This window comes from Zootermopsis nevadensis, unplaced genomic scaffold, assembly GCF_977971745.1.
Source record: "Zootermopsis nevadensis isolate Lab colony 2312 unplaced genomic scaffold, Znev_1.0 Znev_ptg000020l, whole genome shotgun sequence".
Classification (NCBI taxonomy): Eukaryota; Metazoa; Arthropoda; class Insecta; order Blattodea; family Termopsidae; genus Zootermopsis; species Zootermopsis nevadensis.
The window spans coordinates 7,376,975-7,403,179 of NW_028259152.1; the positions used below are offsets into that span (position 1 = coordinate 7,376,975).

At 38.9% G+C, this 26,205-nt stretch overlaps 2 protein-coding genes across 8 annotated transcripts in view; one reads left to right on the plus strand and one right to left on the minus strand.

Annotated features, from left to right (window-relative positions):
• Nucleotides 1–26,205, minus strand: part of spg (dedicator of cytokinesis spg) — a 115,273-nt gene that overhangs the window by 44,122 nt on the left and 44,946 nt on the right. The gene's annotated exons all lie outside the window — the stretch shown is intronic.
• Nucleotides 1,609–24,741, plus strand: LOC110832440 (innexin inx3). Of its 5 annotated transcripts, XM_087352207.1 has the most exons (9): nucleotides 1,609–1,750; nucleotides 3,178–3,400; nucleotides 15,277–15,420; nucleotides 17,646–17,829; nucleotides 18,146–18,360; nucleotides 19,270–19,488; nucleotides 20,228–20,393; nucleotides 21,158–21,387; nucleotides 22,377–24,741. In XM_087352207.1, exons 4-9 carry the CDS (start codon nucleotides 17,667–17,669, stop codon nucleotides 22,566–22,568), a joined length of 1,185 nt encoding a protein of 394 aa, XP_087208333.1. In that variant the 5' UTR covers nucleotides 1,609–1,750; nucleotides 3,178–3,400; nucleotides 15,277–15,420; nucleotides 17,646–17,666; the 3' UTR covers nucleotides 22,569–24,741. The 5 variants fall into 5 exon arrangements, with proteins under 5 accessions (XP_087208333.1, XP_021925140.1, XP_021925139.1 ...); XM_022069448.2 differs by lacking the exon at nucleotides 15,277–15,420 and having other exon boundaries at nucleotides 3,178–3,405; XM_022069447.2 differs by lacking the exon at nucleotides 15,277–15,420 and having other exon boundaries at nucleotides 1,610–1,750.

The window sequence follows — 26,205 nt, forward strand, 5'->3', positions numbered from 1 at the left end:
CTGGCTCTGGGTTCCGCCCAGTCTCTTTCCATATGAAAGCCTTGGACTTTTTCCTATGGGTTAATGCAGCCGGAGCCACTTTCCCATATGGTATGACACCTATAAGTGTCTGGAGAACTATTTACCTTTGATGAAACCCCGTGGATACCTGCACTTACCTGAAACAAAAGAAATCAAACATTAGTTAAACTGCGAATAAACAAACTGCTCAGTACAGCGGAGCGAAGTTCGTTGTGAGAAATGCCAACACTACACATGCAGGCTTTTGTTTACACATAAGCTGGTGACCAGAATTCGAAGGAAATCGCAGCCTATGGCCAATACCCTCTCGGCAACCTGCCGGCGACAACTCTTCTGAAACCCAGGCATACCAGCACCCACAAATGTACAGACCGTCTGAAAACACCAGTCTACGTACAATCAAACCAGAAAGACTGCCCTATTCACACCATATAAACGAAGGAAAGACACAATGTTTACTTCTAGTTTCATTTAACGACGCTGTGCTAACTGCACAGATTATAAATCACTGAACGGAAAGTTATTGGCGAATGATTAGATGGAAAGAAAGCTCCAACCTCTGTCGAATCCGGAGCGTCTGGATCAGGGCAACAAAGCAGACGTGTTAACAACAACACCGCAATGTTCGGTGGGAAAAGCAAATGTTCCAGAACAGATAACTGTTGTTTTACTTTCGCTCCTAGAGATCTGGGTTCGTTCTTAAGAGAATCATACTTAAATCGTATCTTGGGCAACAAAAGAAAGGATCCCCCGGTTACCCAAACCCTGAAACTCAATAGATGCGTAGTGCTGTAATTTCATGACACAATCCTGTATCCAGTAACAACGAAAATAAATTTCGTGATGAAGTTAAAATGAGCATAATTTTATGAAACGGTTGTTAAAAAAACTGTTATTATTCTGTCTACTTTGCAAAGCATTAAACATGAATACAGTCACTTCACACGATGTTGTGTGTGGGTGTGAAATATGTCTATTACGTTCTGGGAAGATCATAGACCTTATGTACGTATTTGGAAACAAAGTGTACAGTGCCTAGGAGGGAAAGGGCCCACATGTCAAGGATCTCTGCGACATGATGAGACCAGGCGGTATTACTAGCAGAATGTGATGGGCTCGGGATCGGGAAACAACAAATGTGTGCAACATACTGGTGAGTAAACCTCGGGCAAGCGTCCTATTCGAGACAAAGACGACAAGATAACATTAAAATGGAAATGGATTATAAAGATATGGATCCGAATAAATTGATTCACTGACAGTATTATTAACAGAGGTTCGCTGCACTGAATTTGACAGTCAAGTACCGGATAACCGTAACATTTAATGCATATAAATTATATGGCGGCCGCAATACCCTCTATAAATGGAGAGAAAATATAATATATCGAAAGCGTAATTAAATAAATCAGTAAATCAAATATCGACGCATCTTCTATCTACTATAAAAATTTGTGATTCCTCGTTGTCTTCAATAAATTACGTCATCAACAATGTCAACAGATATTTGTTTACTCGGCATTGTTGTGGACCACAACAATGCCGATTACAACACAACAATGCCGAGTAAACAAATAACGCTTCACTACCAAGCCAGTCGCATTATCACTGCTCCAGAAGCAGCACGTTGCATTATTAAAAATTGACTGACAGTTGGCCTAAAACATCAGAAAAGTGAAAAAAGAAGTTATCAACTATTTGAAGTACCAAATCCAACAACTGCAACAAGGTAAACTGATACTAATAATACTACTCATATACTCTATATATTACGATTACGAAAACTATTATGATCGATTTTAAGACGAAGATTTGCAAGGGTGGGGCTGGACGTAGAAAGTTTACTGACCAAGAACAGTTGGCCTCTGAACAGCGACGTAAAGAACTACTACATCAGACCTATTTAAGAAATAAAGAAGAGCGAAAGAATACTTACAATGATAGACGAGACCATATTAACGACACACGTAGACAAACTTATTCGGTAAGAACAGAGGAGAAAAAAAAACAAGACGCTGAAAAAGAAGGGGGGGGACCAACCCAACGGAAGGGAGGGTTGGTCAAGTGTTTTAACCCCCATTCGGGGGGTTAGTTTAGTTTCTTACTCAAGGGTTAAAACACTTGAATGAGGAGGGATAGTTTAGTGTCTTCCTTAAGATTTTGAAACGCAACTAACCCCTCCGAAGGGGGGTTGGTTGCGTTTTAAACAATTTACCACCACCCCGGAGGGTGGTTGGTCAAGTGTCTTAACCCCCATCCGGGGGGAAGTTTAATTTCTTACTCAAGGGTTAAACAACTTAGTTTAGTGTGTTACTTAAGATTTTAAAACATTAAAACACAACTCAATTCGGGGGGGGGGGGGTAGTTTAGTGTCTTACGTAAGATTTTAAAACACAATTCCCCCCCCCCCCGAAGTTGGTCAAGTGTTTTAACCCTCCATTCGGGGGGTTAATTTAGTTTCTTACACAAGGTTGGTTGCATTTTACAAACTTGACCAACCCCCCCTAGGAGCTCCGAAAGGAGCGCTCTGCTCTAGTACAATAAAATTAAAACCATTACATTGAAAAAACCAAATATCAGAAGATTACTATGAATCTACCCTCTTTAATTGTCCTTTAAGTACGCTATGAATTTTTCTAAACATTTGAAATACAAAGCTCATCTAAATAACAATTACTGCCACCATCTTGCAACAGGGAAACTGATCAGGATTTTCATTCTGGAAAGTGACAGAGCGTGAACTCAACAACACAAAATATATCTGGGTAAAAACGATTAACGTAACGGCCATTCAAAAACTATAACGACACATATATAATGGTTTGAAGATCAAAAATACGGCCCACGAGCCGCAGGTTGTACATGCCGTCTTATTTTAAACCATGTCTTCACTCAGTATAAGCCAGTTTCTCATAATCACTCAAAGTAACGGATAAAAATTACGTAACTAAATATGTTAAGTTCTGGCATTTCCACGCGATCATTCGCAAATTTATCAACAGAAATATTTTCTTGGTTGGAGCTTTTGTAAACAAGGACCAGGGTGACTCCAAGTCATCACTGTGATTGGAACTTCTTGTTGACCGACGGTGTACGTTTTGATTCTGACTGTACCCACTGTTCCATACAAAACTTAAGTTTAATGACTTCCCCTAGGTCTTCCCCCACTCCTCGACAAGTTTTCCCCACAAATCTCCAGCCACAGCAACAGCGTTCTCTTTCCACCATCAGTGCAGCAGACTCCCGTCGCCGTGGAAACAAGTAACACGCGCGGCCATTTTGATCAAGCAGTAGTTATCGGAATCAGTGGATCTAGTGATGTGGTAGCTGTCTTCAGTCTGGATACCTGTTTGTGCAGTCTGTTACGTGCTCGACAAAGGTTTGGTATATATTATCGCAGATTCTCTGTTGTACTTGGAGAAATGATAAAAATTATAAACACAGAACAAGGTAAATCGGTCACAAGGAGGAATTTACCGAAATGCGTTCTACGCACAATAGTTATATGAGTGTCTTTTAGTCATCACGTTGCGTTTGTAACAAAAAATTGTAATGCCAAAAGTTAGCCTAAATCTAGAAACAGTAACGGAAACAAACACAGGAGTCTGATGGTGAATTATGGTAGACCTACGATTCCCGATTTCCATAATGTGTTCTGTAACTTTTCGCAGGACAGATGCTAATTATTGCTGAAAATAGCTGGTTGTAGTGACGGTCAAGCTGTTTTTTTAACCGGAAAGAAGCTTTTTACAAGGTATAGAAAATAAAGTTACCAACTATTCCTTCGTCACGACACGAGTGACCGAATTACTTTTCTGTTCGGTATACTGGGATTTATCTAAGAAAACCCAGGCCTCCTACTGTGGAAGACATCATTATTTCTAAGTAACAGGTGTGTAAATAACAGCCAGTCAACTTATAAATAGAAACTCTTAATACTACTTGTTGGAGAAAGTTTACAGAAGGGCTGTAGAAACTAAATGTAATGTGAATTTCGTTGTTTCGTCTCTCTGAGCCACAACTTCATGAAATATAAAAACAAGCCTAAAAATACATATGTATATACGAAATAATTTAATGGACACTGGCACCTTACAAGTGTGTTTTATAAACTAATAAATTTAAAGACATTCAACGTTGTGTTAACACAAGGGTTTTATAAGTCTATACGAAAATCAGGCAAAATAAAGCTGCACGTGTTTGTATTCTGGGTTGTATTGCAACGTGGACTTTAGGATGTCTTCGGAACTGAAGATAGTCGGTATGTTCTCCGAAACGGATCTCAACGTACAAGTCCCAAGGCGTTACAACCCAGAAGGCAACAATCGGCATTTGCACCGCTGTGAGAATTTAAAATGTAAAGAACGAAGTTTCTCGTTTTTGACGTAAATACGTCTATAAGGAAGGGTCATTCGGCAAAAAAGGGGAACGAAAAAGTGTAACCTGGTTACCTAGGAAACGTCGTGTTTACTCGGCATTGTTGTTACCTAGGAAACGTCAATTGTTTACTCGGCATTGTTGTTACCTAGAAAACGTCATCTGTTTACTCGGCATTGTTGTTACCTATAAAACATTACCTTACCTTACATTTCATTACTTTACATTACATTCAGCTACCACAGACCCATTTTAAGCGTAACTAATTCAAGTTGATTAAGCAATGTCTTAATCAAACTTTACTCAATTGTAACGCATGTATAAAGGAAATATTTAGAATAAAGCCAATATATAAACTTCCTTTCCGTATGGACGTATTTACGTCAAATTCTCCGGAACCGTGGTTCCACTGTCAATTTTTATATTCCATTACTACAAAGAAACGAAGGCGATCCCGTTAAGTGGATGTAGATATTAACATTATTGCACAGACTTTGCGCTGTATATTTTGTTGTTAATGTTATAGTTGGATAATGGTGGTTATAATCCAACAATGAAATTCAATTTAGTTCATGCACAGATGGTCACATGACTATCCCTCTCGAATCTGGGATTTTTGTTTTCAACTTTAAAAATATGAAGACTATTATTACCGGTATTATTATTAATTTCTTTTTCGGAATAAATGAATCTATTATATAGCCTACAGATTCTATGTTAAATCTGTCGGATATAACCTCAAAATTTCGCACCGTGAAATGTTTGTAATTGTTGACTTTTAACAACATTCTATACGTAACTGTAGGGATATTTTTTTATTTATTTTCATGAAAATATATTCCCGTCATCAGTGATCCATTAGTTATCGCTATGAAACTCTAAGAAAAATGGGAAATTTCTAAGATTTATTGCAATACGCCATTCCAGGACTTTATTTAAGTGACAGCCTTTCCAATTTCATACGCCCGCCATGTTGTTATTACTGACTGTAGGAAATTTACAAGTACGAATTTACGGTGACCTACGTGTCAGACCTAATTCAGTCAAAACTGTCGACTGGATCACAAGTTGAAATAGGTGGACAAACTGCGTCGAGGTTAAAAACGTCGGTCGGTTAATGCTTAGGGAAACAACTGCTGTTTATTCTGATAAGTACACGGAACACAAACATTCTATGGGCGAAGTCAGTGGAGACAGCTTTCGGGAAGCTCTGCAGTTTGAATCTGGCGGTCATTTATTTATATTCTCGTGGCTAATTTTTGTCCACTTGAAAGAAAGCCTGCATCGTACCAAGAATGGGTCATTACTTCTCGATCTAAGCTCGTTCCGACAATCACAGTGTTTGTAGTTGGCCTAAGGTGTGTCAGAAACGCCGTGTCAGTTCTTGACCATCGAATGCCAGTTCAAGTGCGGTGTTGCCCAATGCTGGCACAAAGAAACGCCAGAACGAGAGGTGAAAAACCTCAGGACGAAAGGACAGTCGTGGCGCAATCATTACCGTCAGCGATAATAACCGTCGGTGCTGTTTAGGCCACACACAGGCACACCACTGATCACTTATTATGAAACAAGTATGAATGATACGTGTTTGAGGAAGTATTTAAAATGGCCAATTGCAAGAACGAGGGGAGTGGACGATAAAATTAAAATGGATCTTGCGATGCTTGGAAAAATATGTTGTGAGGATGGAAGCTAGATAGAATTGGATGGTTCATGATCGTGGTCAATAACGGACTGTGACAGATTTCGTGAGTTTGTTAATCCAGTGCTACTAAGAATACAATTACAGCAGTTTAACGTACAAAGGTTTGGGTCATTTTTACGCTGGAGTTAAAGGAAAAACATTTTCGTTTTGGATGTGAGGACCGAACTAGTAGAATACTGATTTAATTCCCGTTTCTGATGTAGGAGAGGCAACTTATTTATTTTCTTTCTTTTCGAAGGGTGAGGCAGAGGGTACAGCAAAGTAGCTTGCTACCATTGCAGTTCAGAATCTTTCGTCTTTCCGTCTGCTATCTAAAAGCATAAAGATTAAAATATGCAGAACTATAATTTCGCCCGTTTTCTATCGGGGTGAAACCTATTCTCTCATGGTAGTGAACTCCAGGGTTCCATTAAATTTTAGGGATTGTCTTTACTATCGCCGAACGACAGTGGGCTTCTTGAGGAACATCGAACATTTTGTAAAAGAAAAAAAGAAAAAGAAGAAGACAGGGCTAATAAAGGGAATAATTTATGACAGCCTACACTTTCATAGGATAAGCCTTTTTCGGAGAAAGATAGTAAAATCCACACAAGCTACATTTTGTTTAGTTTCCAGTTGCCAGTCCTCAGATACCTGCATCCCTCCCTTTCTGCCTCTGGCTTATGTAAAGACAGACGTTCCAGGGGGTAGAACAATACATGGCAACTGCAATGTTTGACGAAACGATGGTTAACACCAGCCATTCGATGAGACTCACTCGAAACCCGAAGTTGTACATACAACAATACAACGCAACGTGCTGCATTCTGAGAAGCAAGCTGTCTTTGCTCACTCATTCCTTGTGAGAACCCGATCGCGGTCTCTAAATATCTGCAACATTACACAGATTTTTCTTCTGACAAAATTTAACTATAAAATAAATTATTTATTACAACAGGCCCAATGTATATCAGAATCATAGACGACTTAATTTATGTAAGTCTCGGGTTCGATTCCCGGCGGTGCCCGAATTTATAACTTGTGTTGGGCAAGGCCGTGGTCTAGGCAACACGGAGTTTTCTTCCGGGGGCTTCCCCGGTTTCTCCGTGGCATCCCAACAATTACTCCATTCACACACAGAAGAAGGCAATGGCAAACCACTTCTGGATCATCTGCCAAGAACGTATATGAACAGGTCCCAGTCCGAGAAAAGGATGGAAGGATCCTGTTCATATGGACCTGTCGTCAGACAGAACACTTAAAAAAATTATATCTTTATATCGATTTAAATACACGCCCCCGAGCGAAATGAATCCGAGGCACATTACAGCCTCGTCTGCCTATACCAGGCCTATGAACACGCGGAAGCTGTCAGTCTGCAATCTAACTCTGGCCCTTCGGCTACTGTTAGCACGCCGTCCCAGTATTTTTAACGCTCCCAATCACTTCCTGGATGTCCACTGAAATCCAAGACAGCTGCTAGCTGTATTCCGGCAGGACACAGCTGCTATTACCGAACGCAATTTACCAACCTCTCGCTGATAAAACACCTGAATTTCTATTTATGTTGAGATATAAATTAAGTCACTCCAGTGGCAAATACTTGTCAAGAAGACAGATCGCGCGGAAATGCAATATTATTAAATTCCCCATAATGCTAAGGTGTTTCAATAATAATATGCCGCCATTGTGTTAAACAGTAAAACATTTCTTTCTTTTTATATCTTCAGTTTTAGTTGGCTGGCTACACCGGAGCATTCGCCAGTAATTAAAATTTTACACACAGGCCTATAGTACATCTGGGCTCAAACACATCAACCACAACCAGACCTTTTGTCACAAAAATGTTTCTTTAATGTTTTTGAAAGGAACAACTGTTCTCGTTTAGTTCAAAGCATAATTATATGGAAGACAGCAAGTCCTTTGGAGAGGAAACTTACAGGCCTAGAGCACATCTTAACAGAAATCCAGGCTCATCATAATCGCCCCTTTGTGCCAACCCATGCATTGCTGAGGACAATGTCTGCTCCAGAAGTGCCTGTGCCGTGCTGTTGGCTGGGTCTCGGTATCGTTCGGATAGAGTGGGCATTACGGCCTTAAACGATGTCAGTAGCCACTTGATTTCAATTATGTGTGGACTGACGAACAGCTGGCCGTTTCATTTCCTCCTGTTTGTACATAACCACACTTGTGGTTCATCTCTTCACATTGCTCCTGAACTTACTTAAAATTGCGACCACTACAACTGGAACAGTTCTAAAATGTGTAATTTTATTTCGCAGGTTTTCGCGATTTTTGAACAATTTTTTCTTTGAGTAAAAGTAGGTTTATGACATATACCCATGTGTGTGTGGCCCTCCATATTAATTTTTAAAGCAACTGACGGAATTCATTATACTTCATGCAACTACAGACAGTTCCGCTTTTTAATTTTCAATTTTCTCGCATAAACAATACCAATTTGACTGTGCACGAAGCACTTTTGGGTTGTCATGTAAAGTAAAATTAAATTTGTTGCTGATGCTATAAAAACTTGATTGTTGGAATCCGTTCCATTGCAAATTATTCATTGATTGGATCCCTAAATTGTATGACTTTTTAATTCAGAGTTCCTGATAGCCTCACCGTATTACTGACTGAAGCTTTTGAAGGAAAATGGGCATCATAAGCTCTTCCAAGTAGACAGTCAGACCTGTATAATAAACAGCGCTGTGCCACCCCATCACGTAGCGTCCACAAATGCATGCATTGTCTCCTACGAACGTTAGTACAGATTCTGGCCTGAAATGTTCACAATGAAACACGTCCAATCCCGGTGCGTGAGGCACAAGCTGATGGGGTCCGAGGTCAAGTAAGCAGACGCCATCAGACATTCCTATGACGCACTTACAGTAAAAATCAGGATTGTTACTGGCGGGATGTGAGAGGAAGTGATTGCAGCCTACAAGAAGGCACAGTTACTACAGTAAGGATCGTTAGGTACAAAAATACATTAATTTCTGTTAGCAGTTAAAGCCACATTTTTATAACTAGGAGTGAGAAGAAAAGCGTACATGTTTTTTCACAGTGGCACATTCAACGCACTCATTCTGGCAGTGGTAACGCGAACTAGGAGTGGAAATAAAATACCCTGCCGAGAGTGTCTATATCATCACAAAGAGCGCCTGACCCAGACACGGCTTGTAACTGTCAGTATGTACTGCAAAACTAGTAACTTAACCTTTCCATACCAATGCTCTACTTAATCACATAAGTAAATATTTACCATCATAGTGGGTTGATTCAGTAGAACATGCTAATACTCGGGCTTTACCGTGTAAGTAATAAACAGAAACTACATAGTCACCCCTCTACATGACGAGGGACTTGGACAGTTTACTCAGTGGAGGTAACGAGAAGGGCGTTGAACATTTTGATCTGAAGACTTGAACAGCAACAAAAACATGTTTCTGAGGGCGTAATATTAAAATGTATGATGGAAAAATAAGTGGTGGCGATGTGAACTGGTACCTTGAAAACACTCATAGAGAGGGATGTGTGCCACGTAGCCCTAGAGGCAGAAGACCTACAAGCTTTGATACGGAAGTCGCTAGAAATGCGAAAGCAAATAAAAACCAACTCCATGGTACAAGGTCTTAGTTAATGAAGTAAACGTAAGTAAAGTTGTCCCTAGAGCTTATTAAGCATCACTCCAGGAAGACATATGAGGAGTGGAGGCACACCTCCACTCATTCTCGACCTCGGCACTATATGGAGGCGATTTATAAACTTCCTCACGACCCGTCCGCTAGGCCACCGAGAATACAGCCTCCGTTAATCATCGCATAGGAGGTGAGGTGGGTCACTAAGAGAAAAATAATTTGGCCCTTCCGGGAATCGAACCCTCGGTCGTCCAGCCAGTAGTCAAATCAATGTACTGACTGAGCTACCCGGCTTCCGTACATACCCAAATTGATTAAAAATACCATAATTGAAACTAAAAGCCGATCTTCATGGCTACAATATCTCACCATTTCCTTCTGAGCCTGTTCTGCCAAGTTCATATGAACGCAACATATTTCTCCAAACTCTGTTTCAGTATCACCCTCCGATAAGTGTGAAAGTCCTCACAAGCGGGCCCTTGTCATGAACGTTTCCTGTAAACATTTGTTATTAATTTTCCCCACGCGTCGCCCTCCCGTCTCGTCCTAACATTAGGCGAAGCTTTTCCAGGGATTCTGAACGCTCCCCATCCCGACGTTGTGATATAGGGCCGCTATCCACCTGTTTGATTATGAAGCATTATTATTACGCCGTGACGTCAGTTGTAAGTTGCACTAATTCGACAGCCACTACAGCCAGTGGCAGGTGGTAAATATGTTGCCACTACACTACAAGCGTGGCTTATGTAAGAATACATTACAATAGGAATGTTAATGGCATTTAACAGTCTAAAGCACAAAGCTTGTGTAAACGTTATTCCAACATCCGTATTATTCTTCTCAGATAACACAACTCTTCTCACAAAGATAGGTTGGTTAATCGCTGTTTATTGTGAGAATCAAACGAAATGCACAAATACATTCTGTGGGAGAAATGCAGTTACTGAACGTTAATAAAAGAGGTGGCCACACACGTACAAACGTAATTATCACTGTGGTGGCGAAGAGAAATTCCTGCCCCTGCCTTAAAAAAACCGAAATATAATATTGCCTCTATTTTCCAAGTGCGTTCTTGCATCCTTCATAAGCCTTCATGTGCGGCCTGTATCAATATGCTGACCTCGGATTTAAGTAAATATACACCATATCGAAAAACGGATAAAACTCTTAGAGCTTAATTACGTATTTCACTTTCTGATAATTTCTGTATGAAGTGACTAACTCCAGGAAAGAGGGACCTTGAGAAGCTAGTAAAACTTTCCTTTTATGGTGCCAGACGTTTTACCCGTTAGGTCTTTCAAATGGTCTCTTCCCTACAGATTTACCGAAGAAATTTTATGGAAAACCTACAGAAGTTCGATTTTGTCCAAAAGAAAAGTCCGCTAGAAATTTTAATGGAAGCCTCCAATAACAATTTTAATCGAAATCCCTACTATTTCGGTAATAAAGGATGCGCATAATAACGATCACACAACGGGAAAAACTATATTTGTTTCGTAAACAAAGCAGTAATTTGAAGAGAGACTATCAGAAAACTCGGCATCGTAAGGTTTGGTTTAATTCGGTCTCCATTTGCTCGGCAACAAGATCGAAACAGCAAGTGGATGCCTGGCAATCTTTAACGCCGTGTCGATTAGACAATTTCTCTGCCGGGTATGCTACGCGGGTCAGTCTAAATTTGTCACACTGAACTCGTATAACGGCTTTGCCACTAATCGAGTATCTTGCTTCATTATATATCCGACATTATTTGCAAAAACCAGTAGAAAATTGATCGACAAGAAATAACAAGCAGCGAACATTTATACTGTAGCGTGGCTATGACTTTCGTATCCACCAACAAACGTCCATATTTCAGCGATAATGTATGGGCTATACATTGCGTTCGTTGGTCAATTTGGAATCTGTGCCGTTCTGTCGGATACGCATATCTTTTACATTTACTGCAATCTAACAGTGAACCAACCAACACCTGTCAGTTTTATATACAGACAGATTGTTTCGCAGTATCATTATATACTGCCAAATCATGTATTGTTAATAAACAGCTGTTATGTATCCTGGTCAGTTATAAAATGACGGCCAGCAGAGACTAAATTAGTGGTACGTAGCTTAGCAAAGAGAGAACAGGATGCGCCCGAAACCAAGGCCGGAAGCGCTGTCGTCAGTAAACATTCCTTGTTCTTTACCTGGAGGTGTAAAGTCGTTTGACAGACTAGGTGTCGGAGGTTCGTTACTGAAACCTATCCTGAGCCAGTTCAACCCACTTCACATCAATCCGACCAGTTTTAATATCTTTTCCTTCCACTTACATCCATGTATCGGTCTACCTTTAGGTTTTCCAACCACGATCTTGCGCATTTTCGCTCCATCATATGTTCTACATGCCCCAACTTCTGTGTAGATTCCCAGGCGGAACAATATGCCTATGTCTCCCAGGGCCTAGAATCGAAGCCCTGCTTAATTTTTCTTTGGATCCAGCACTTCGCTCTCTGACATCCTCAATGTCTAAGCACCGCCTAGTCACGTAACATTTCTGAAGTTCCAACACCTGGATCCATCCAACCAAGACAAGACACGTCATTTGCTGTAGAGACAGGAAACCGCGCATTAGACGAACAGGTACTCCACTAATTAACTGTGTCGATAGCTGCTTTGCGCATCAACACCTCCGAAAGTCAAGAAGATTTTTAATGCATTCTTTACAGCTTGGCATTTATCTTCTGCTTTCCATGCTCATTTATCGCAGACAAAAACCTATTGCTGACATCTTATCAACAATATAGTATTTTCTAATTGTTCAGTTGGTCAAGAACTTCCTCGCTTTTTATGGAACTCAAATACCAGACCTCGGTGATCCAGTTGTTAGCAAACTAGCCTAGTTTTCAAAGCATTCTGTGTTCGATCCCAACAGCTGCCAGTCGGAGGAGATTTTATCAAGATACCAGCAAGCATAAAACATGCTTTTAGTGCTGCCTTTACAACCTATAGGTATAACGAACACATTTCAAACTAGGGCCCATCCAAAAGGCTGCGCGTGTGGTAAACACAATTGGTCACTTATCTCCATAATTATAATACCGAAGACAACACTGCGTGGACCTTTACCTCTTACATGCATTCAAAGTGTGCTGTGAAAACACAGGGACAGGTTTTGAGTTATGGAGCGGGAAAAAAACCAAGGCCACATGGCAACAGCTGTCTTGTACTCCACACAGCAGTGATTCTACAGTGTGTAATGCTGCAAGTAAGTTACACATATCCAGGAATTCATAAGCCAGTGTTGAAACTATTCTGTCTGTATTGTGTCAACGTTTACTTAGCGCCGCTGCAAATTTTATATGGGATCGAATTGCGTAAATGAGAATTCATATCGGATTTGATGTATTCACGACGGTGAGTACGAAGATGGCTGTCTTCTGTGTTAACGCCATGTAGTCCGATAGAAGTTTTACCTACGTTGCAAAGGTCTTTGCTGCCCCCATCGGAGGTAGCAAGGACAGCCATCTTCGATAATTCATGTGTTGCAATGAGTAGCAACAAGTGGTGGTGGCTTACTTTACGAAAGAAATGGAGGAAAACGGTCCCCAAGAAAATCCACACCGGCCCGCAGCCCAGTGGTAATTACATTACGTACCATGTTTTAACACCAGTAACGTTGCTTACTGCATTTCTTTAAACAGCGTTAACAATTTGTTCTTTGAAATGGAGAAATGTGGTGTTTCCTTTGAAGTACTGCCTGAATTGTTAAATATTAAGTTATTGTTAATTTTATCAGGTGTACTTTTCCCTATACAGTAGAATAGAGAAAGTCTATGTTCCAACGGTAATGGTCACATTATCATTTAGTGACCCCTAAACTTGAAAGAAAGTCTAGTTGTACCAACTTTAGATACGGTTCAAAGCTCTTGTACCTTCACCGGCAAGTGGTAACTATATCCTGTCCAAATCAATTATTAATAATGTTATCAGGTTCTCATTCGAACCTTTGGGTTCCATAAAAGCAGAGAATTTGTTTACTACCAGAGTGACTTCAAGGACTCTGCTCTGTGGAATTAGTTTAATGTTATACTCGTGTCATATCAAGCATGCTGTCACGGTGAATAAATAATAGTTATTCTAACATGCGGTCCAAATGAAAAAAAACAAACAGTTTCGGGCAGACATGGCGAAGCAAACAGGTGCATTTTTGCTACATCACTGCTAACGCATCTAAAACAAAAGTGTTGAAATTTACGCGGCAGATACATCGGTGATTGCATTCCTGAAATCACCGCTTCAATGAAGTAAATTACGCGTTGTGAGGGCTCTGATCCCATTTGTTAATCCAATGTTATTTTAACATTTAAGAGACATGATCTCCATCAACGCCACACCTTCGACTGTCATGTTCTCACTTAATGGCCGCGTAATCGTGTTGAAGTTAGGATTAAAGCGACATAAATGACACACATTTGGAAACAGACTTAAATCTAACATGCATGATAAATAGGGAAGTGGCTGTAGTTATGTACATTTGAATCTTTAGCTTCTTGGGTGGGAGGCGAGAATACAAGAAGATTTGGACCTGAAAGATTGCAAGCATTTGCTGAACATAATTTGCTGTTGAAAATTAACCACATAAGCTGTTGGGTCTGTACTGTATGTTGGGGCAGAATGAACAGTTATTACCACAGGCGTTGCCGTAAACAGTTTTTATGGCTTCGTTTTCAAATCTTTCTGGCAACGCCGTCAGGAGTTGTGTTTGGAAGGAACAAAGCATCTGGCAGGTAAAAGGAGACTGACTCAGACTGGGATATGCAGGCAATTTCCGGACCCAACACTTTCCTCACGTCTCCGCGTACAGACCACCACGAAGTTACCAGCATCGTTCATTTGCAACACCGAATTACACGAACATAAACACAGTATACACTTATCGATACAGTCTAATTATTTTATAAGAACGCACGGAGTTAAAGTTATAACTAAACTCGCGGAGAAGCCAGTAGTTGCTCAGCTAGCAAAGAAATTCTTTGCATTTTGTAGTGCCAGAAAGTTCATTACCGTGTCCATAAGAGTCCATCGGTTACTCCGGTTCACATTTCCCCCCTCCCCCGTTACCTCAAGATTCGTCGTAATATTATCGTCCCATATACACCCAGGTATCCCAAGCGGCCTCCTCAGAAGCACATTTTAAATAATCCCAGTTTTATACAGTTAAATTTTATACTTTTGACAGCGTATATGACATACGAAAGGTGATTATTCACATTTCAGACTCAAGTGACAAGCTTGTATGGATACATATGTACTTCAGTATAATCAGATATGTTACATCGATACACGTGTGATCGTATAAGGGGTGCAAAAAGGAGGATTTCAAAGAGGTTTTAAGATACTTATTTTAATACAAGGCAAGCAATTACAAGAATTTAAATAACCACTTAACATCTTCAGAGATTCAAACGTCTGTCATGAAGTGGGGCAAACTTTCCCATACCGGTTAAGTAAAACGTAGGATCCTTCCTATTTAAGTTTCTTACGGCAAGTTCCACATCAAAATCGTTTTAGAACTGTCTGCCCCCAGAGCATGGTCAAGACTCTACGATCATCATCCGTGGAGTCTTCGTCTGTTTGTGACAGCAGCCATCTGAATTAAGGGAACACTGGGGGAAAGAGTGATCCAGTCTAGTACCACGATACAAGACCAATAAGGTAATAATGCAAGGTAATTAATGTTTTTTTTCGAACAACCTTCGTATTTAACGATGCTACATAGAGGTCACTTCCCGTCAAATGGGGTGAGATCAATGGGATGAAGCTGCTAGGGAAGTTTTAGTAAAAGTAATGCACTGAGCAGGCATTCGCTTGGAAGGACTGCGGAAAAACCTGTGCCACTGCGGAGATTGCCTCTTCGATTTAATCGATATTTCAAGCTAAAGTAAAATTAGCTGTCTGTGTGTCCAAGCACCATGCATTTAAGACGTACTGACGAAATTGAGGTAACGATCCACGCATTCTTAACCTTGACACTACAGTAGCTGGAGGTCGGTGGTTAGGTTCAAGGAAAGAATCAACAAACGGCACATTTCATCAGTACATTATATGTTTATATTAGATCGTCAATATCGTTTCACATATCCAATTTTCGATGCCGCTTAGTGGTACTGTGTCCAGCACACAACTGTTCATTCGTAACTTACGTTAAGTTCTTCTGCAGTTTAACTACAGAACCGTCTTTATCTCTAGCCGATACAATGAATTTATGGTCACGTCATCACTGGATACCTACGTATTCCATTAAAATAAACCTACGAAGTTAACGTCAACTGAAACGCAATCGAAGGCCGCGCTGTAGAAGCGCAATGGAATACTAACGGAGGAGTATTAGCCGGCCAAAAATCACTTTGAACTGAGAAGGCAGTTCTGAAGGAACACAAACAACCACTCGAGAAACACGGTTCTCTTCGAACTATGAACACCAGAAACATTTCTCCGCCTCAGCTGTTCCCCCTCCATTCTTCCGAATCCTGTTTTATTTTGTGTACCATTTCTCCACTCCGTTCGTCATCTTGTGGTTTCAATTTCGTGCAGGAGGAATCACAAAGAGCATTTACAAGGAATTCAACCTTCAATAATTCAGATCCCATTATTCCACCTGCATTGAATTCGCTCCAATAGTACAGTATTCAGTGTCCAGCTAGGTGTTCACTGGGAGAATTTCAAAGTGCAACTCAGTGCCAGTTCAGCATAATTAAACTTTCTCGCATTACACACTGATCAACAAAGCCGTAATAATTCAATTCACGCAGAATTCCGAAGAAATAAGTTGTGACTGTGAAAACTATATTGGATGATTCATAACAGAGTTCAGTGACGGGCATTTGTGAAAAGTATAATTAACATTTTAGTCCGATAGGAACACGCCAGTTGTTCATAGCTGAATAATTATAGACTACTCAAGGAGTCCCTGTGCTGTTCAGTTAGAGAATAGACAGCACAATGTCTTAGTGTTTATTAGATGTAAGTAGATGAATAGAATGCAGCAAAGCCAATGCATTCCCAACGAGGCTGTCTTGTTTATTGAGACGAAATACATCATAAGCATGTAAATTAGTATTAGTAAAGTGATTCCTGTTGAGTGTCAAATCACACAACTCCTGGATGTTTACTGCTGATATGCATATGATAATGAACCCAAACAATATCAATGTGCAGTAAACAAATTCTATCAATATTAAATATTTGGAAAAATATGAAGAGCCAGCTACAATAACACGACATTATCTTAAAATTCTCAAAATTAAAAAAAAACTTGGTGCCAACTAAGAGAAAGTGGAAAAATTCTTTGGTCTGGGGGGAGGAGGACAAGGATGTTTCTAAATGATGGTTTACTAATGACACGGAAGCTTCAGGATGTCTGTATGAGTCAAGTAGGTCCAATGAACACAGGTCTGGAAATGCTTTGTAAAAATCTTAGAACCTTTGATACCATGTGGTAGTATAGTAGAAACGTTACATAAACCAACCACTTTTCTGTTTCATGAAGCCAACATCAGTGCCTATATATTAAAATTTCTGTATGTCTGAAGTAGTGTAGTAATAACGTTGTATTACATCCTGGTAAGGTTATGTGATATGAAAGGCTGCCTTTGTAGCACAGCATAAGCAAATTTTTGTGCTAATTCCATTTAAAATTCTTTTTACATCTTTTACTTTGTCCATATAACTGAATGACAGAAGAACAAATTTATAACTGTAGTACATACATAATGTGTTGAATGTTTGGAATTTAAGCTTGCAACAAACAAGAAAATGAACCAAGTCATTGTTCAAAATTCCACACGAACTTTGTTTCATTTAATATATCCTTTCAGATGTACTACTTTTACATGGTGCTGTGGGATACTGTTAACTTGAACTGTCCTCTTATATTACAGTGAGAATTCACAAATAACAAAATGGCAATATTTAACCTGGTGTCGTCGGTTGCCGGATTTATTAAAGTACGATTCCTCATCGATAAGGCAGTAATAGACAACATGGTGTTCAGATTCCATTACCGCATCACAACTGCAATATTGTTTGTTTGCTCCATCCTGTGCACTGCAAACAGTTTAATAGGTGGGTTTAAAATATTGGTTTCTTATATGAAAGGTTTTAATTTCTAAGGAATCATCTGTTTTTCACATGGAAACTTCTTTATTGCTTAATGAATTATTTGTTTCCTGTAAGAAAACTTATAATGCTGAATAGCCAACAGTTTATGAAGCTCACCACTACAGCTGGTCTGAAATATGAGAGCTTTACTTCAGTATCTCCATACCAATTCATATCAATTTGCGAAGTCACCGGTAATTTATGATGCATACTTAAGCTAGGAACTGTGTCTGCCATTTTTCCTTTCAACTATCACCGAGAGAACTGCTGCTGCTTGCAGGTGATCCTATCAACTGCATCGCAGACAATTCCCTCCCTGGACATGTGATCAACACTTACTGCTGGATCACATCCACATTCACACTGCCACATCAACAAGGCAAGCCTGTTGGAACCCACGTAGCCCACCCTGGAGTAGGGACATACGTCGAAGGTGAAAATGAAACTCGGTATCACTCCTACTATCAGTGGATTCCCTTCATGCTCTTCTTCCAGGTAAGCCTTTAGAGAATGATCCATGAACAAGCTGATGGCTACCAACAACACCAGACTGACTTATTTGTATACGTTTCGGTGTCCATCACTGTGCATAGTTAATAACACTGTTCCGTTCTGGCTGTGGAATTACAACTGTCAAAATTGCTGCATGATTATTAATATAATCAGCACAGTAGCGAATAACATTTGTTACTGGCAAAATTTGAAATTCTGTTGTTGTTTTTTTTCACTTTCTTATGGGTGTAACATGCTGTCTCATGAAACACATTTTGGTTAGTACTATTTTACTCAAACCTTGAACGTAACAGAACATTCCATTAATCAGTCTTCAGCCAATAAGTTATACATTCAGTGGTACAGATGCTAACTTTTTAAGCTTTTGGACAGATATTATTATCTACAGAGATGCACAGCGGCATAGGTTGCTCTTGAAAACCAAAGGACTTGCAGCTATGTGTATATAAATAATTTCAGTTTTGAAAGCAACAGATATGCACAGTGTGGCTTCCAAAGTATGTTTTCGTTGAAGATTTCTGTCTTCTGGATTGTTGTGCTGTGTATTGGCATATTCATCACCCTGATGATGGAGGCAGTATGACCTCTGAAATGTTGGTAAACATCGGCCAGACTACACAGCGCAACAACCCAGAAGACAGAAATCTTCATACTCATCGCCCTGATGATGGAGGCTGTATGACCTCTGAAACGTTGGTAAACATCGACCAGACTGCACAGCGCAACAACCCAGAAGACAGAAATCTTCATACTCACCGCTGTGAAAACCTCAAATCTTACATATGTTTTTGTTCTTTCCTAAACCCAGAGGGGTTAAGAAACATTAATAAAACGCTGTACTGTAACTAAGATTCTTATGTCTTCAAGTTCATAGACGATTCCATGTTGCAGGGCCTTCTGTTCTACATACCTCACTGGATATGGAAGAACTGGGAAGAAGGCAAGGTTCGAATGATCAGTGACGGTATGAGAGGATCCATGATTGGTTCAAAGGATGACAGACGTGATCGGCAGGGCAGACTAGTTCAGTACATGCTAGATACGCTACATCTACACAATACGTATGCTGCCGGCTATTTCTTGTGTGAGGCCCTCAATTTCATCAATGTTGTAAGTTTCTTAAGTAACCTTGGTGTCATAAAGTCTCTACTGAATTTAGAATCATTAGCAGCGATTATTGAAATTAACAGCTAGGTGTTAACAGATGTACAATGAATTAAGCCACACTTAAAATGCAGATTATCCTACACCTTAAGCAAATGTATTAATTTCCACCAATTTAAGGAACCCTTCAGAAACATTAACATATTTTGCTTACACTTCAAAAAGGTTTGTTTGAAGCTTCTGTCAACAGATATGCTATTCATATTAAAAAAATTATGTAAAAATATTTAATAATTCTTTGAGGAAACAGATTTGGGACAAGGATAGTGAATCTAAATATGATTCCTCAAGCTGCAAATGGGATGAACTGGTTAAAATAATTTAGCACTGGGGGAACAGCACAGCATTTATCAGATGTGAAAGGTTAAAATTTCATATGTATTTCAAATTGTGGTTATTTTCTTGGAGTCCTGCATGAATTTGAAAGCTAAATTAGAAAATTTTGACTGTGAGAGGGTTACCTTTCTGCAGGTTCTAGCTATGGCAACCATAGATTCCTCAGTGTTGCTACCAAATAATATGGGCGCTGCACTTGCTCAGATCAAGGTCGAAAGCCTGTTTGCTAAACACAGAAAATGAACAAATGATGTGACTATACGGATGACCGACATGAGGTGACGTTTGACCTCATATTATAATTGTGACAGTTATACCCTTATATCTAATGGAAGTGGTTTTTATGCAGGTTGGCAACATCTTTTTTGTGGATGTATTCCTTGGAGGAGCATTCTTGAAGTATGGAACAGACGTAGTAAGGTACTCGGGTTTGAATCAAGAGAACCGAACAGATCCTATGATCGTCGTCTTCCCTCGCGTGACCAAATGCACCTTCCATAAATTTGGTCCCTCAGGTATGAAAACTTCGTAAAGCAGTTGTAATTCAGAATATAAAATAAGTAAACAAACAACTACTAACTCTATAAAAAAAGACACTATTGCCATATGCACTTCAACATCAAGATGCCACTGATGATGACCTCTTGAGGTTGAAACGCGTATGGCAATAGTGTCTTTTTTTATAGTGTTAATTGTTGTTTGTTTACTTATTTTATATTCTAATACACTACACGGTATGCAAAGTTTTAAGTTGTAATTCAGTTTTGTATAACTTTCCAAATACAGTGTTTCCAATTTTTGAGTGTGAAATAAATGCTTCTTTTCACTGCATATTTTCAACTTCATATTCAGAACTCCAAGAAGTGGCCATTCTTTTACAAGGCGCAGTGAAAAATAAATTTATGTGGAGTTTGTATACTTATTCAACAAACCAGTGACTTGAGTAGACACATCTTCATGCAACCCACCGGATAGTCACTTAATCTTCTTCATAGCCATCGCCTCTTCTAATTTCCATGGCAAAAGCACTCAGTGTTCACACTTCAAATATGGAGTTTCATGTAGATAATTTTGCAAGGAAAAGTAATATATATATATACAGCATGTCCAGACATAAGAGATGCGATACTGTTGCATTTTCAATCTTTCTGACACGTACACACACTGTGTAATCCAAACAGAGATAGTCGCGGAGCGATTTGATATTTTGAATTTATACACCTGCCTTTGTTAGTACCAACACAAGGAAACATGACATGTCATATAATGCTGTTCACAGGCTCAATTCAGAAGCATGATGCCCTGTGTGTCCTGGCTCTAAACGTCTTAAACGAGAAGATCTACATCTTCTTGTGGTTCTGGTTCATCTTCCTGTCTGTGCTATCTGGCCTTGCCCTGCTTTACAGCACGGTCATAGTGGTGCTTCCATCCATACGCGAGACAATACTGAAGAGACGTTTCCGATTTGGCACCCCTACTGGGGTATCGGCTGTTGTGGACAAGACACAGGTGAGTATCTGAACTGACATTACGTTGTCACATTCAGAATGGTGTGAGCTACATTTCCCCTGTATAAGAAATTGGCAGCTGTACTTCATACAGTGTGTTTTAAAACTGTCATCTGCATCCATGAGACAGTAAACCCAATAAATGTTGGTAATAAAACTCAGAAAGAGTTCTGGTTAATGCACTTTTCTGCTAGTGATGGCTTATGATTCCATAATTAGTATTCAGAATATTTTGTATTTATCAACAGATGTCACCCAATTGCCACATATCTTCATATACTCTAGTTCAAGCTGTGAGGAATTGAAATGAGTCAGTTTTGGACATACATAAAAGAGAAGTGTTTCTCCAATCAGAAATTCTTGTGCTAGTCTGTTGTAGATATGGCTATCAACAATTTCCTGTCTAGGAATTTGATCCTTTAGGCACATAGCCAGCTGTTTCACTGAGTAACATCTTAAATGGGTTCTACTATAGTATCACTTTTATAAAACTATACTAAATTAATTTGGGGGGGCCATAACATAAATCCAATTTAGTTTTTTACATGACTATATTTTCTTTCCATCTTGAAGGTCTCAATATTTCTTAGTGTCTTCTTTCCAAATCAATTATATGCTACTACCATTAAATATCCACTTCCCCCCTTTCCTTATGAATTCACAACTATATGTAAACGTAATATGATTGAATTATTGAAGCAGAATGGTTACCACATCACAAAATCAGCAATTATTAATAACTGAATATTCACTTAATGCAATAATTTCAGAATGCAGTAATTGATATAATATAAACTGCACCCAATCAAATTAAATCTGTTTTGAGGTTGCAGAGCAGTCACGATAGTGTGGGTGGCAGCAATGGGAGATGAATCAAGTAACCTAGGAATCTACCGTTATCTGTGATTACTGTGAAAATGATGGAAACATAAGAAAAACATCTGCATTAAGTAATCGGTCCCATCACATCTAACATTTCATGTATTACAGGTTGGAGACTTTCTACTGCTCCATCTGCTAGGCCAAAATATGAACATGGTGGTGTTTGGTGAGATACTGGATGAACTGAGTCGTAGACTGAATGACTACATGCATAACAATGTTCCTACAGCACCATCTACCCTAGAGATGTCTCCTATATACCCTTCAAAGGAAAAGTTCCCAAAAGAGACAGAAGCCTAGCATCTCTTGAGCTTTGAGGAGAATTCCAGTGACTGACAACTGTAAGAAATAAAATGGATAAAATGTTATGATCATTACTGGAGCACCTCTTACTTTTTTGGTTCATATGTTTGAAGACACAGAGCATCTGGATTCCTCAAGACAGTCAAAAACGATGAAAGTTAAGCTGAAGGAGGAAACACATCTGCTTCCATTTCAGGTCTACAGGTTTCCACATTAGTCTCTAGGAATTATCATTATTCATACATATATTTTCACTTCTATTTAGTATGCCTCAAGGTTTTAAAATTCAGCTATACTTTACAACGCAAACTACAGTCATCAGTTGGGACTAATGTCACTCTCTGGAATTATTCTCAAATGCTGGAACTTCCTGTTTTGTCAGGGTGATATTCGATACTGTGAAAGTGTACAGTAACCTTACTGATGGATTAAAGAATGAAATTTGCACAATTTCAAAATCTAAATCTAAAATGATTAAGGTTGAAGAAAGTTCTACAGATCCAAAAACAGTAAAGGGATCTGTAGTTAACAAAACTGAAGAAATTTGTTCAAAGAAGATAGCATAATACTAGTTTTAATATTCATTTTGTTTTGACTATTGTTGCCAACTAGCCTAAGATTTGTTAGATTAGTTATTGCAGGTTTTCGACAACGAATTCGCGTTTTCTTTTGTGTCAACAGAAAATAGGTAGCTAAGTAATGTATATTATAAGCAAGAAGAGGGTTTTTAATTGAAGTGTCTTTCCTAATAACATTCCAAATAAAGAGAAGCTTGTAAATGCTAACAACAATTGTTAGTTCTATCTCATTTTGTGGCCAGTGCTACCCATGACTGGCTGCCACAAGGCTTGAGTGGGTACGCATACTGTTTGTCACGTATTCAAAACATACTTTTGACTACTTAACTGACTGGCAAATGTGCCATTATCTTTGCAGAGTGATTTCTATGACAGGAAACTTAATTAAGCACAAGACACTGTTTTCAATACTGTCAGTTTTGTTTAAAGATATTTTTGCTTATCATCTTACATGATTTTACATTACCTGCATAAATCCAACAGTGAAATATTGCACAACAGTGACTTGTTTTATGTGAACATTACAGAACAACATTAATTCATCCTGTTCTTATCCATGAATATTACTGGCTTAAGAGGTGTTATTTTTATTGTTAATTTGGCACAGATGAATATGAATGAGTGGCCTAACTACGTGAATGTTTAAAATGAAAAATAACACCGGATGTGATATATTCAAAGGTTATGTGTAAACATATGTGATTTTGGATCTTGTTTGTATATGCCATAATATACTTTGCATGAAGAGAGTTAAAATTATAGCACACAGCATGAACACAATAATAGCCACAAGTCTAACACTATTCTCTGAATGTCTTTGGTGATGGTACTGCATTACTAGTATCTTTGTTTTGGACTTCATCCATTTTCTGTTTTTAAAAAACCTTCAAAAATCACCATGTTTCCTTAGTTCTTCAGGTAAAGGGGACAGAGACCTATTCAGTTGGATATGGTACACAAAGCTATCCTTTAATGTGTAATTCCTTTAGATTTTATGATAAAGATTTTTAAAAACAGATGATGAATAAAGCCCAAGGAAAGAAGCAGCAAGTATAACATATTCATATACAGAGTAATTAAACAAAAACTTGTTAAATTCCAGCTTGGAGCCAGGAGTCTCTTTCAGACAGAAGCAATGCTCAATTTTGTGTTTATTGTGGAACAGACAGCGATGATAGAATTTCTAAATCAGAATCAGAAATTGTGTGCATAATGCTAACATTGTGAGGACAGCAAAGTTTAATTCTACAATAAACCATAAATGTATTATTTTTGTGGAAGTTTATAATAATAAATTGATTATATTTTAGAGTGCAGTTTTATGGGGTAATGAAGACATGCTGTTCCTCTTCATGGAATTTTAACTTGAGATGTTTTGTTGCATCTGCATGTGATAGATAATCTTTAATATAAGAATGATACTAAATCTGTAATCATAAGTAGTGCAGTTTGTTTCTGATACATATTCTTGTTTATTGTTTCATCTTCTGTCATTGTAACAGGTTGACATACATAACAATAGCTCAATCACAGTGATAAAGTAATGTCAACAACACTATGTAATGATGTAGTTCATTAAAACTGCAGACAAAGTTTCTGTCTTGTGATTTACAGACTCCTACATCCCAAATGAACTAACTTCAATGGTGCATGATGTCATCACTCGCCTAGCCAAATTCCCTGCTTCTTAAAGGTTCATTACCATGTTCACAAAAGCCTCACACTGGATCTTACCCTAAGCCAGCTGAATTCAGTTACACAACATTTCTCTGTGACCCATTTCAATTTCCATTCATCTCTAAGTGTATCAAGTGCTCTGTTCTCTATTAGTTTAACCAACGAAAATATATATGAATCTGATTTCCTACATGCATGCACTGCAGTTAAATGCAATCTACTTTAATTTTGGCAATTTTTAAGTCTTGAAGATTTCTGTCTTCTGGGTTGCTGCGCTGTGTAGTCTGGTCGATGTTTACCAAGGTTTCAGAGGTCATACTGCCTCCGTCATCAGGGCGATTGAGTGTGAAGATTTCTGTCTTCTGGGTTGTTGCGCTGTGTAGTCTGGTCGATGTTTACCAACGTTTCAGAGGTCATACTGCCTCCATCATCAGGGTTATGATCGCAAGGACCTCCTAAACATCGGTAAACTCATACCAGACTACACGACTCAACAACCCAGAAGACAGCCATCTTCAGACTCACCGCCGTGAAAACCTGAAATCCTATGTATGAAGATTTCTGTCTTCTGGGTTGTTGCGCTGTGTAGTCTGGTAGATGTTTACCAACGTTTCAGAGGTCATACTGCCTCCGTCATCAGGGCGATGAATCACCCTGATGACAGAGGCAGTATGACCTCTGAAACGTTGGTTAACATCGACCAGACTACACAGCGCAACAACCCAGAAGACAGAAATCTTCATACTCACCGCTGTGAAAACCTCAAATCTTACATTTTAAGTCTTGGTTGGTTACATTTCTAACTGCAAGTACATGTTTGTGCACACTCTGTAGCTCCTGCTCTCAGTTTTTCAAACCCTTTCCATACTGAAGTGTTTAAAAAGTAAAGCCTGCATTTGTAGTTTCCATATACAAGAGCTCATAACTGACAGTATGAACCGTCAAAATAAGGCAGTAAAGGTTTGAATCTGAAAAGCATCCAATTGACTTGTGTTCAAGAAGTACATTTTTACTGATAAACAAATTCAAACAAAAATAACAACTTATAATTGATTCATGATTCATTCCTTACTTTTGTGCCAGTTTTAAGTAGTGATATTTCCTCCATCCTAGATACAAATGTTTCAGACATAATTTATTGGTATGTTTATAGTTATCTAAATATAACATTTCACACACTTAGCTGCAACTGTTCATCAGTTATTGCCATTAAATTAACTGTTTCTTCGAGAATTTATAAAAGTACGATATGAGATTCACGTATGAAGTAGTGGTTGCTGGCTTACTGAACTGGAATGGAAAAAAATTAAATTTGCTCAACAATTTGTAAAGTAGACTCCCCAAAGCAAAATTTAAACGAAATTGTTGAGTGGTTTCAA